Here is a 12500-nt window from a genome sequence, read left to right as displayed (position 1 = left end):
ATGAATCTGGTGTAAGTCGCTAATGCATTTTTTTTTTCTTTTTTTTTTTTTTGGCGTGTGAGGAGTTGCGGGCTCTTCTAGCAACGACTGGCCGGAGGCATTTATAATAGCAATCATTATTACAGTAACTCCCCTTGATGCTTCCTGTTCTTTCGGTACAACTGACCACTCCCGTATAGCCACAGTATATTACCGGCGTGGGAGTGATTCTATTTCAGTGACAAGTCTTGCCCCACGTCGAGGTGGCCCCGCACCCACGCCCCACTCAAACCCCTTGGTTGAGTGGAGACTTGCTCTGATTTCACGTATTCCCTAGCGGATAGATCTAGGCCATCGTTCTCTCTTGTTTTTAAATTTATTGCTGGAGATTCCTCCACTTTGCGGTGTACTGAGACACTGCAGCAAGGGCGTGGTGGTGGTGGTTGGTGGTGTGCACCAGATATACATGCCCACTGAGTCGACATATCTTGGGTGGCTGTGACGGCATGTGAGTCCTGCAGGTGTGCAAGCATCTGTGTCGCCGCCAGCTAGTTAACCAGCTAGTTCCCAAGAAGGGTTAGGCGGCATTTGGAAGCTTTAGATTGCCACTAGCCTCTCTTCAGTAGGCTTGTATTTATCCCATTAGATGCTGAAGCCTGCGAACTCTGCCTCTTCTTGACAGAACTTGAATTCTCGGGGCTTCAGCATCACACCCCTCTTGGTGCACGTCTTAAGAAAATCATAAGGGTGCCAGAAAGCTGCCACTATGTTGTCGTTATTCAACAAGGCATCATCTATACATATAATTATTGTGGTATGCCTGTGATGACACCATCAAATCTTTAGAGTTAAATGTCTGGGGCTAAACAGTGGCCCATTGGGGCAATATTGGTAACGAGAGGTAGAGATGTTGAAGAAAATTTCCTCAGCAGTAGTACGTAGAAGTGGTGATGGTAACAATAATAATAACAATGATAATGATGATAATAGTAATATCATAATCTTAATATATATAATCATAATAATAATAGTAGTAATAAATAATAATGATAATTAATCATAATACCAAATTTAATATATACATACTTAGAATATCAAACTTACTTAATAATGATAACAGTATTTTTCGTTATTAATTTATTTTTCTTTATTTTCAAAGTCTAGTTTCAGGGGGGGGGGGAGTAGCATAAAATAAAACAAACATGCCATATTCATATAACAATTTTTTATTTTCCCTTTTATAATCATACAGCATATGTCTGCTTTTCTGTTTATGCACGACAGATCTAGATTACTTTTTATATAACCACCATTTTCAACTGTTCCCTTTTAATTGTTTAATTTGATATTTTTGACTGCTACCAAATTATTAGTTGCTTCCTGACAGCTTCTTCGAGATGGCGAACTTTTTCTTTTCATCTTTGGTGAACTTCTTCTTCTGAAAATAGTTTGTTGAATGAAAAGTAAATAATTTCTATGTTGTCATGAAACCATGAACATCTAGTATGAAAAATGATTGAGCCAATGCCTAATGATAAACAATTTATCATTTACTGATCTTCAAATGAAAATTATCTATTAATATCTTTTCATCAATCATTACATCTTAAAAGAAAAAAAAGTTAAATACATTAAAATTACAATTCCTATGCAAAGATACTCAAAAAATGAAGTCCTCAACCTAAAATATAAGCCTGACATTTTAAATTCTGATCAAAATACTAGCCAGTGTTCAAATAAAGACAAAGTCAAGTATTAAACCTATGTATATCATAAGACCTATAAATGTCATGTAATGGTTGACTTGCAATTACCATTTACACTTTAAAACTTACTTTTTTGATATTCTCCTTTGCTTTGAACTTCTCTCCGGTGAAGGAAGTCGCTGCTTTTTTCCCTCCTTGTTTGTTTTTAGCCATGAAATTCAGCCTCATCTTCTTGGGATTAATTTGCGTCTTCTTTTCCATCATCTTTTGACGCTTCTCCACTTGATCCTAGAGTTTGAAGTACACATTAATACAGTGATATAACCTAAACTTTATTACTGTTTTCAAAGCTGCACGTGGCCTAGTGCATCTTCCATGCATATAAATGCTGAACATGTCAAGAGAATATCTGCTTGCTTGTCCAGCTACACTTTATCTTTTAGATCTTATTCAATTCATTCAAAGTATTTGAATAGTGAATTACAGTAGTAATCATCATCAAGTCCATGATAAAAGGAAAAATCAAATCAACATCATTTGTACTCAATCATTATTCTAATTAAACCTATTGATGCCAGAAGGGTATGTACTCTGACCAGTCTGCTAAGATTCTAGCTTAAGAATTCCATTTAAACGCACATGGTTCCACAAGTGCTTCACCACAGTTAATTATTAGATTCAAATGATCTCAAATGCTTACACTATTACTTGAATTTTGGGAAATAAAACAATATTTTCAGTACTAATAGTACTGTTTACATTATTATAATAACAAGTATGACAATAATAGTAAAATGAAAATAATAATAGTATTAGGAATTATTTATTTAATGAAAATTCAACAAATGAGGTAAAAAAGTGAGGTCTGGCAGACCTAGCAAGGTTCTCCTTGGTGACTGAGTGCTTGTGAAGTTATTTATGTGCAAAGTTCTGTATGTTCAAAAAAGTTGATAAAGCAAAACTACAATTGACATGGATTATCACTCATCCAGGTTGCGCACGACAGTTGTATGGACATAAATCATTTTGTGAAGACAGTATATAGTAAAAGTAATTAGAATCATAAGTACTCCTACAACCATTCATATCAATTTTTTTCTGTATTGTTCCATCTTTTACAAATACCGCAACATTACTGTCTTACTGTGTTTCTGTTCTTAGATAAATGCTGTCATAAATCAAACTTCCTACCTACCTTCATCAAATAGCGCTTTACCCGCAACTGTCGCTTTCTAAGGGGGGTTCCACTCATCTTGAGAGCCAATTCAACAGCATCTGGTGACTGAAAAATATACGTAAAAAAGTAAATGATCACAGAAATAATTCAGTAAACATAATCAACATTTTTTTATTTAAATTATAGGAAGCATGGATCTCAGGAGGGCAAAATTTGTGTGGGTGATAAAAACAACTAGAATAGAATTTAAAAGACAAAGAGATGGATACATTAACAAAAAGGAAATAAAATAATGATGGGGAAACAAGCCAAGGAAACAAAACAAAACAAAAAATAGAGAAAAAATTTGGGGTGAAAGGCAATACAAAGAAAAAGAGGAGAAAATGAAAAAAGAGTAAAATCAGAAGTTTAACAACAAAAACCACAATTACCTGGAAGTTAACATAGCCAAATCCCTTTCCAGAGCCTAGCTCTTTGTCACGTACAATGCGAACATTCTCAATTGCACCGCAGTCCAGAAAGATATCTCGAACCTCCTCCTCGTTGGCATCTATGTAAGTAAAGAAATTCATCCAAACATTTAAATTTCACTTAAAAAACAGGAACTCCTGTGTTCTACAACTCTAAAGATAACATTACACCTTATAGTAATTAAGAAAATAAAAATGGAAGTTTAACTTGATCCTCACCAAATGGAAGATTTCCAATGAAGACAGAGCACTTGGGATCGATTTTACGGTTTCCAGAGGCTCGATCAACTTGAAGGTGCCTTCCATTGAGAATCTTGTTGTTGGCACTCAGAGCAGCAATTGCCGATTCCTCAGCCTTGAATCTCACATAGGCAATAATGGATACCTGTGACTCATGAAAATGTCTCCTGAGGAAGAGAAAAAGAGTTACCAGTTACAAAATGGTACTATTTGAATTGTGTGAACAAATCACAGCACATGCTTTTGGATAGGCACCCACACAAAAGAAAAATTACTCAAATGGTAAATAGACAGTATAGCTCATAGGATGACAATAACAAATATTCATGAAATAAAGAAACAAAATAGAAAACCCCAGAAAACAAATTGCCTATGGACAGATGGAAAAAAGCAAACTAAATTTCTTGTGCAACCAATCCAATAAATAAAAATAATCTACACTGCTACACCACCTTAAAAGGAAGGCAACCCTTTCTAAAATACCTACTTAATCATCGCCACTTTTTTGGACTCGTTTGGGTCAGCAACAGCAGCATTACGGAAGCGAACAGTCTCAACCTGCATTATAATAAATAAAATACACTATATTAGTCTAAGAACAGGACTGATGTATTCAAATGTTTCTTGGCAAATACATCAAAGTAATTACGGTTATCATAAGACTATTTTTGTAAAACAATCACAACTCTGTGTCGTGCTATTTAAAGATTAGAAATAATCATTGTATTTCAAATTTCAAGTGACCAAGAACTCTGAAAATACACAAGAAAATTATACAGCCTTTATATACTTCCTTTTCAAACATGTGCATATGTATAGGTGCATGTTTGTATGTGCATCTGTACATGTATATGAGTATCTGTAGACTATATGGGTATGTGTATGTAGGTGTGTGTGTACATCTATATACATGTGCTCATATATACAAACACACTAGAGACAGAAAAAATGAACATCAATACTCACCTCCCCATATTCTTTAAAGATTTTGCGCAATGCTGATCGCTTTACTTTAATATCAACATTGCCGACAAATAAGGTACGCCGCTCCAGTTCTTCTTTGGCCTCTTCACTCTCCACCTTAGCAGATGGTTCTTCATCTTTGTCCTCTTCTATATCATCTCTGTAAAAAAAAAATAATAATAATAATAAAATAAAAAATAAAAAACATGAGAACAGAAAAAAAAAACAAAAAAACACACACAAGCTAGAATGCTCAACACATAGTCTTCCCTCTCAATCAAAGCCCAGCCACGCCCTTTGTATGAATATTTTATGACAAGGATACATCCTTACAAACTGGCAAAAAAGCAAGTGAACTAAAATATATTCAAAATTAGTTATACAAACTTCTCATCATCTGCATCTTTTTCTTCCTCTAGTGGCTTCTCAGCTGTGTCTATTGAATTCTTCCTTTTCTTTTTCTTATTTGCATTTACTCCTTCTTTATTCTCTGCAGGATCTTGGCTGTCACTCGCCCTCTTTTTCTTGTTTTGGGGTTTTGCTTCTGCATTTCCCGACTGTTTTTCATCATCATTCCTGAAATAGTTTTCAATATCATATAAGCCAGAAAGCTATGAGAGCACATGATAACTTTGACAATTTTGGGCTATTGTGATACACTAAAGAATGAAAAATCAATATATAAAACCCTAAGTGACAATTAAAAATTTAGCAGCTATATATTGGATAAAATCTTTGCTGCCTAACAATTAAAGCCTTTATAGTTGAATCCCTAGTTACAATCTGCTATTGTCATGCACAAGGTAAACTTTCTCTCATCATAGCAGGTAAAATAATTATCAATACCAGCATTGCATGTATTAACAAGAGAGTGATTTTGAGAACTCCATAAATTGGTCAACCAGTAATTCAATAAATTGGAGGTGTTTATAACATTACATTTGCCAACACATTAAAGCCAGTACGTCTGAAACCAATCAAAACTGGCATAAAGCTAAGAAAACAGCCCTCATACTTTCCCAATAGCTATTGCATCAGATTTTGAGCCCAACAGCATACTTGGGTATACATTAGCAGAGGGGTGTTAACTTTTGAGGTATGAGTGATTACATTAATTCTCAATAGCAGAACCTGTGATAGCAAAGGATTGAGTGTGCTTGTAAGCTGACAAAAATTATAATAAATGAATAATAAATAAATAAGAATTTATAAATTCAAACTATTAGTTATACAAACCCCTCTTCATCTGCAACAACCTCCTCAGCTGTCTCTAATGACTTCTGCATTTTCTTTTTCTTATTTTTCTTTGCCTTCACTTTTTCTTTTGGAGTAACTTGGTCTTCTTCTTTATCTTCCAACTGCTGTTCATTATCATTCCTGAAATAGAACAAGTCTTCAATACACATAAGCCTGAAAGGTACCAAAGTACATGAAAATTTGAACAACTGAAATACACCAGAGAACGAAGATGAAATTAAAGATATCGAGGGTTTACATAATGGTGCATTTGAAAACATCTTAATACAGTGACTGAAATTCGAAATATGTTTCAAGTTTCCAGACTACATGCAGTATATATACTTCACTTACCTAGAATCAACCTCTTCTTTTTCCAAACCACCATTTTCTTCATTTATGGCTTTCTTTTGAGCCTTATTCATTTTCTTCTTTTTGGGAACTGCTTCAGGTGCGACTTTCATATTCATTCTGAAAGATATCCAAGTACATGATTATTTCAAGCCACCAAAGTACACTGAAGAATGATGATGAATCAATAAATAAAAGCCCAAGGGACAATTTAAGAAAGCAAGGGTAGTCCTATACATAAAAGTGTATCTGAAAACACGTAAAAGCGGAGTCTAAAATTCCACGCTATATTTCTAATTTCCAGAGACTATATATGCTGCATATTACACTTACTTAGAATCACTCTCTGCTTTTTCCAAACCTCCATCAACTGCTGCATCAATATGTTTTTCATTTATGGCCTTCTTCGCTTGTGTCTTCTTCATTTTCTTCTTTGTGGTGACTGGTTTTTGTGGGACTTGCTTACTCATTCTGCATCAAAACAGACATTCACTGTGATAATTCTAAATACATAACAATTACAGCGTAATAGAAAAGCTTTACAAACATTGTGTGAGAATCATATGTTAGTAACAACAGCATAATTTCAAGTTTAAAATTATATGATGAACTTACTTGGTCACGGACACCATCCTGATAACAATTTACAGTAAATTCCTTTTTAGACTTCCCACTGAAAATAAAGAAAAACACATCAATACATTTCAATGCAAATCCAACCTGGTGATAAAAGAAGTAATTACAACATAACCAATAATAAAAAAAATATATAACTAAACTATGGAATTTCAATATGAGGTTTAACAGTGAAGGGAGGGGGAGGGGGAGGGAGAGGGAGAGGGAGAGGGAGAGGGAGAGGGAGAGGGAGAGGGAGAGGGAGAGGGAGAGGGAGAGGGAGAGGGAGAGGGAGAGGGAGAGGGAGAGGGAGAGGGAGAGAGAGAGAGAGAGAGAGAGAGAGAGAGAGAGAGAGAGAGAGAGAGAGAGAGAGAGAGAGAGAGAGAGAGAGAGAGAGAGAGAGAGAGAGAGAGAGAGGGAGAGGGAGAGGGAGAGGGAGAGGGAGAGGGAGAGGGAGAGGGAGAGGGAGAGGGAGAGGGAGAGGGAGAGGGAGTGGGAGAGGGAGAGAGAGAGAGGGTAGGGGGAGGGAGAGGGAAACAATAAGATAAGTAATATGACATCTTGATGACATTTATATGACAGTCTTGTAATTGACATCAACATCATATTCATATAATTGTGATAATGTTGTTTACACAACTTCATTTAATCCCTCTTGGCCTGACTGCATCTATAGAAAAAGAATGCGGTGGGGGGGGGGGGTCATTACAAGACGGACAATCCTCTCAGAACATGGCTGCATAAAGAAAAAAAAAAGAAAACACACGCACACACCCCACACCCAACACCCAACACAACACACACACACACACACACAAAAATATATATATATTGCTATATTGAAAATTCAATATTTTCTTCATTTGTATTTTTTGATAATATTTTGTAATATCCTTGTGTTTGATCAAGCTATTGATTCTGGGCACTGGTTAGATGTCCTTGCAATGTACTATAGGTATTGACCTAATCTTCTAGAATAAGTTCTTATCTTAAAATCTCAAAATTTAGTAACAATGAACTCCTTATGATTCCTTGTGTTCAATAATGGTGGTTAGTCAGAACTAGGCACAATTGTGATGATATCTGGGAGCTGAGAAGTATCCTGGGCCCCGGAATAGCAGGATTAAATCATGCACGAGCTATACAGTTAGGCCTATGCCAATGTTCCGGAGCTGTCCCCCCAACACTCTCTCTTAAGGGGGGACTGCTCACAACTTGAAATGCAAAACCTCTACCACAACTGACCGGCAAGATACAGCCCAAAGAGGTCTGGGTGATATGCCTCATGAATTAAGTCAGAACCCAGATGTGGCTGAGGCTTCACGAGATACCCAGCGCTCACCTTCCTGTTGGCACCATGGCCTTGTGCAAATTTTGAGATCTTTGATGTTTACATTGTGCTTGCCTATTGTTTTTCGCAACTATTACTGTTATATTTGGTTTGTAACGGTACTACACTGCTATTCAATACTGAAATACCGGAATTTCCACTATACTACACTACTACAAAATGTCTGTACATCAATTATTATCACTTACACTGAACTACTGTATATCTTACATACTAAATCAACTGGCAAAAAGTAATATTACCCATAACACGTTCTATTTTGCGCCCAAAGGTCTTCCTTTTCTCCAGAAACTAGAGAAAATTAAATGGATTTTCCGTCTGCTCTTCCACACGTGTGAGGACAGCGGTGTGTTTTGTTTTGTCCGTGTCCGAATGCTTTTTCCAGTTCCTGACTGCGGCCTCGGAAAGGGGTATTCACTTTTTGGAAGGGTACGAATGTATAATTGTAATATTTGTACCGTTTTAGGTAAATCATTTTCTTCCTAGTATTCTTAATATTTTTCAGATATTTTTTCATTACCTTTATCAGACTATCCTTCCTTTTTAGCATCCCTTATGTGTATATTCAACTACTTAAACCGTCATCGTCGAGGTTACTGTCACAGAAATCGGACAAGCGTGACGTCACATGAAAATAAACCCACGTGTAGAATGCGTATTTCTTCGTCTAATTTATTGAAATTCGCTAAATAAAAGTAAGTTACTTCCAAGAAGCCTTCCGTATATGTATTTGCTCTAAGTCCTGTGCCTTCATTCAAAACGAGAATGAAGAAACGAAATAAATACCGAGTTCTTAATTCTGGTTGAAATTTTTAGCTTGAACCTCGAAGTTTAGTCTTATTTTTCTCTTAAAATATCTTTAATATCTTTGTCTTAAATGATAGCACATGAGAACAGAGGAAAATTCTGGAGAATTTCCAACTATTTGACCAATTTTATGATTACACATATGTGTACAGAAATATTGGTAGGATATCGTGGTTATTGTTGTAGATTTGCACCACAAGGGTTGTAGAACTTGTAAATCTTACAGATTAACCTGCAGAGGCTTCCAAAATGCAAATTGGCTATATCATAACCAGTTGTATAAGGATCTTCGTATAGTGTTCCTTATGCAATTAGCGAAACTCATTCATTGGTACTTTAGCAAATGCCAGAAGGGTTGGTAAAGTGTACTATGTATATACCATCAAAAGCAAATGTTGACAGGTTTTTCATCTTATGGTAAATCACCCAAGGCAGTCTATGACCTTTTATTTTCACAAAATATTTGTGAAAGTGGTATGTTGGTTTTCACTTCTGGAGGCAAGTGGTAAACATATGGGTGTATTAGAAAGATTCGCCAAAGAATCACATAAGATATTTGGCTAGATTTAAATTGCTTCTTCTTTAGAAATATGATAAAGTTTCTTCAACTTTTCCTATTTTTTGTTGTCATGCCTTTTCTCAATGAATATTATTTCATGTATATTCCCAGTCATATTTGAAGTACTGCATTTAATTTTATTTTTTGCCCTCTTGTTATGTTACTTTGAATTCAGAAAATACTTTTGTGTTATCTAGTGTAAGAATTTAGTACTTTTGCAGTATTGAATGTATTGAATAAAAAATGAATGTGATTGATATTAAACTACCATTAGTAGAGAATTAGGAATGTATAATGTAATGATATTATTCTAGTCATATTATTGAATATTCTATTAATATTATTTAAGTATGATCACTATCAGAAAATAGGTGAGAAAAGTGTTTCTTCGCAATGCATTTGAAGATAATCAGAATTAGCCTTATAAGAGAGAGAATATGTACTATTATAAACTGTTATTCTCCAGAGACTAATGTTTTTTTCATAATTTCAGTTAAAAAATCTACTGCGACATCTGTAATAGCAAAGATTATAAGACTGATGAAATACACCAAGTGAAATTCGTTATAAAAAAAAAAATATATTAGCATGATGGCTGTTTCCAGGTAAATTTTCTTGCTGAAGATATAAAAAGGAAAAAGGTGAAATATGTAGATATGAGGAATTTACATTAACTGTAGTCATTTCCATTCTAATGATGCTTTTTCTTTCAGTGATTTTGAAAAGCCTCAGCATGACAGTCCAGCACAGAATCAAGATAAGTCTAGTGCATCCAAAAATAATAAAAAGACAAAAGAGAAAATAATTCCTTCAAAAAAACAGAAAATGAACAAGGGACTTGATATGAAGAAATTAAAAAAGTTATTAGAAGCAGACAAAGCAGCAGGAAATCAAGAAACAAATGGGGAAAGGTTTGCGTTTGTGTATTTGTCTGTACATGATAAAGAAATAGATAACAATGTAAAACATCGCTGATGCAAATGATAGATTGATGTTTACTGTGACATATTTGTTTATTGATCTTGAGATTCTGTCAGTCTGATTCTTGCCCATTGGTTGATACAATATCACTCAAAGCTCATTCGACATATAAAAGATATTACTTGGCTGACATGAAAATTATGGTTAATGAATTTTTATTCTATGTTTTTGGTACAGTTTTGTGTTAATACTTCTGTTACTTGAGATTAATATGTCATACATTATGCAGTATTCTCAAGCAATATGTAATGTATGCTAGCATGTGATGATTTCCTTTCAGTAAGCCTAATGTCAAAAACAAAAAAAGGGCATCTGAGAAGCAAGCTCCATCATTTGTTGAAATGGAAAGGAACAAAAAATTCCAGCAAACATTAGAGGCTGATGATTCCTTCAACCCATTACAAGCAGATAAAGGAATTGGTAACAAGAAGTAAGTATAACTTTGAATTTACAATGCATCCTTGTAGATTATCATTCAAACATCTGTTTCTTGCAGTAGGATCATATACAGTGAAGCTTAAATGATAGATAGTGCTTGCCGGACCTAGATATTATTAATATGATTTTCATGCATTTTTACATTGTTACAAAGTGTGGACTGGTGTTACTATTACTCCTTACCATAACTTACATTAAGATAAGATTTAGACCCTGGAAATAACATACACTGTTGTTTTCTTCTTCAGCAAAATTGAAAAGCCATGTGGAAATGATTCAGGCAAAACAGATAAGAGAAAAAGGGAAAATGAGAACAAAACATTTGAAAAGGAAAGGAGCAAGAAATTTAAGACAGATAAAGGAATTAGTAAGAGGTGTGTATGGTCCTGATATTGTAGTATATCTGATGACATTATTGAGACCTCTGTCCTTTAAAGAACAATCATGTGCAGTGGAATGTGAATTTGAATTTTATCATTGCAATTTTTAAAAATGGATTTGAGTTTGATATTCTGTTTTATGTCTGATTTATTAAAGTGCATTTGAATCTAATGTCTTGTCTTAATATTTTCAGCTGGAAGAAGGGGGCCGTTGGAAGAGAAAAAAATCGTGCAAAACAACACAAAAGTCAGAAAGAGGAAACTCCATTCAAAGGAGGTTTTGTATTTGTTGGCAATATTGATTTGAAAGCAAAACGCAAAGGCATACAGAAATTTTTTCAGACATATGGTGAGGTAAGTCCATAATATCGTCTCACATCAATTTATATAGTATCATATTTGTTGTTGTAAATATGAATGTTCACAAGGATCAATTAATCTATTTTTGAAAATATGAAAATGTCATTCAAGAGGCAGTTAATTAAGACTTTAGTGGAAATGACTCTAAACTGGGGGTTGTTGTTAAGGCTGTTTTGTGTATATAGACGAATAAAAAGGTATTAGTTACATATATATATCTTCTTGCATTTGATTGTTAAAAGGTGCCAGACCAGTGGCCAGATAGTTTTCGTACACTTGCATAAACCCAAGAGTCAATTCAAAGATATATAGATTAAGAGATACTATCTATTAATACCTTATGTAAATTGACAGGGGAAACGTGATTTTTTTTAAATGCATCCATAAGATAAGATAAGATAACTTTTTAAATCAATTTGTGATACACTATATCTACAAATTGTTTTTTTGTGGCTCATAGCTCTGCTATAAAAGTAAAAGGGAAAGTAAGATTTAAATCATCTAAGAATCTAGGAATTAACATTTCAATCTGTCACAAAATATTTAACATCTCTGCAGTAATTGTTCATATAAAACACGCATTACACAAATTATTACATAGTAGGAATATTATTTCATGCAGACAGTCAGGGTATTAAAATTATTTCATTTTTAAGTGGCTAAAGAGAAGAATGCTTTTTGGCACAAAAGATTTTCTATATCTATCTGTGTGTTGAGCAGTTGGTGTTAATCTTCTCCCTGAACTGAGGTACACCTAACAGTGGTGCAAGGGATGCTTTACATCGTTTGTTATCTTTTCCGCTTGTTTTATTTTACCTCTCTGATAGAGCACATTTGATTTCAACACTCAACTTCTTATATTTCTTAACCACCCTCATGAGTTTATT

General features: G+C 34.5%; 2 protein-coding genes across 4 annotated transcripts in view; one reads left to right on the top strand and one right to left on the bottom strand.

The window, feature by feature from the left end:
- Nucleotides 1-1184: 1184 nt before the first annotated feature.
- On the bottom strand, nt 1185-8471 carry LOC113809524 (RNA-binding protein 34). Of its 3 annotated transcripts, none has more exons than XM_070138345.1 (13): nt 8331-8471; nt 6738-6795; nt 6456-6593; nt 6126-6242; nt 5772-5912; nt 4923-5111; nt 4539-4695; nt 4060-4130; nt 3552-3739; nt 3294-3412; nt 2881-2967; nt 1811-1973; nt 1185-1414 (listed from the first exon to the last, which is right to left on the bottom strand). In XM_070138345.1, exons 2-13 carry the CDS (start codon nt 6752-6754, stop codon nt 1395-1397), a joined length of 1407 nt encoding a protein of 468 aa, XP_069994446.1. In that variant the 5' UTR covers nt 6755-6795; nt 8331-8471; the 3' UTR covers nt 1185-1394. The 3 variants fall into 3 exon arrangements, with proteins under 3 accessions (XP_069994446.1, XP_027216955.2, XP_069994445.1); XM_027361154.2 differs by having other exon boundaries at nt 1185-1417; nt 1815-1973; XM_070138344.1 differs by having other exon boundaries at nt 1815-1973.
- Nucleotides 8472-8668: 197 nt separating this feature from the next.
- LOC113809522 (RNA-binding protein 34) overlaps nt 8669-12500 on the top strand; it is a 9301-nt gene continuing 5469 nt past the window's right edge. The window contains exons 1-6 of the mRNA XM_027361153.2: nt 8669-8783; nt 9948-10059; nt 10168-10365; nt 10716-10865; nt 11122-11247; nt 11448-11607. Of these exons, the coding sequence (XP_027216954.2) occupies nt 10043-10059; nt 10168-10365; nt 10716-10865; nt 11122-11247; nt 11448-11607 (651 nt within the window). The 5' untranslated portion in view covers nt 8669-8783; nt 9948-10042. The remainder of the gene's footprint in view (nt 8784-9947; nt 10060-10167; nt 10366-10715; nt 10866-11121; nt 11248-11447; nt 11608-12500) is intronic.

The sequence above is a fragment of the Penaeus vannamei genome, chromosome 24, assembly GCF_042767895.1.
Source record: "Penaeus vannamei isolate JL-2024 chromosome 24, ASM4276789v1, whole genome shotgun sequence".
In the NCBI taxonomy this organism is placed as follows: domain Eukaryota; kingdom Metazoa; phylum Arthropoda; class Malacostraca; order Decapoda; family Penaeidae; genus Penaeus; species Penaeus vannamei.
This window is presented reverse-complemented; position numbering and strand designations above follow the sequence as displayed.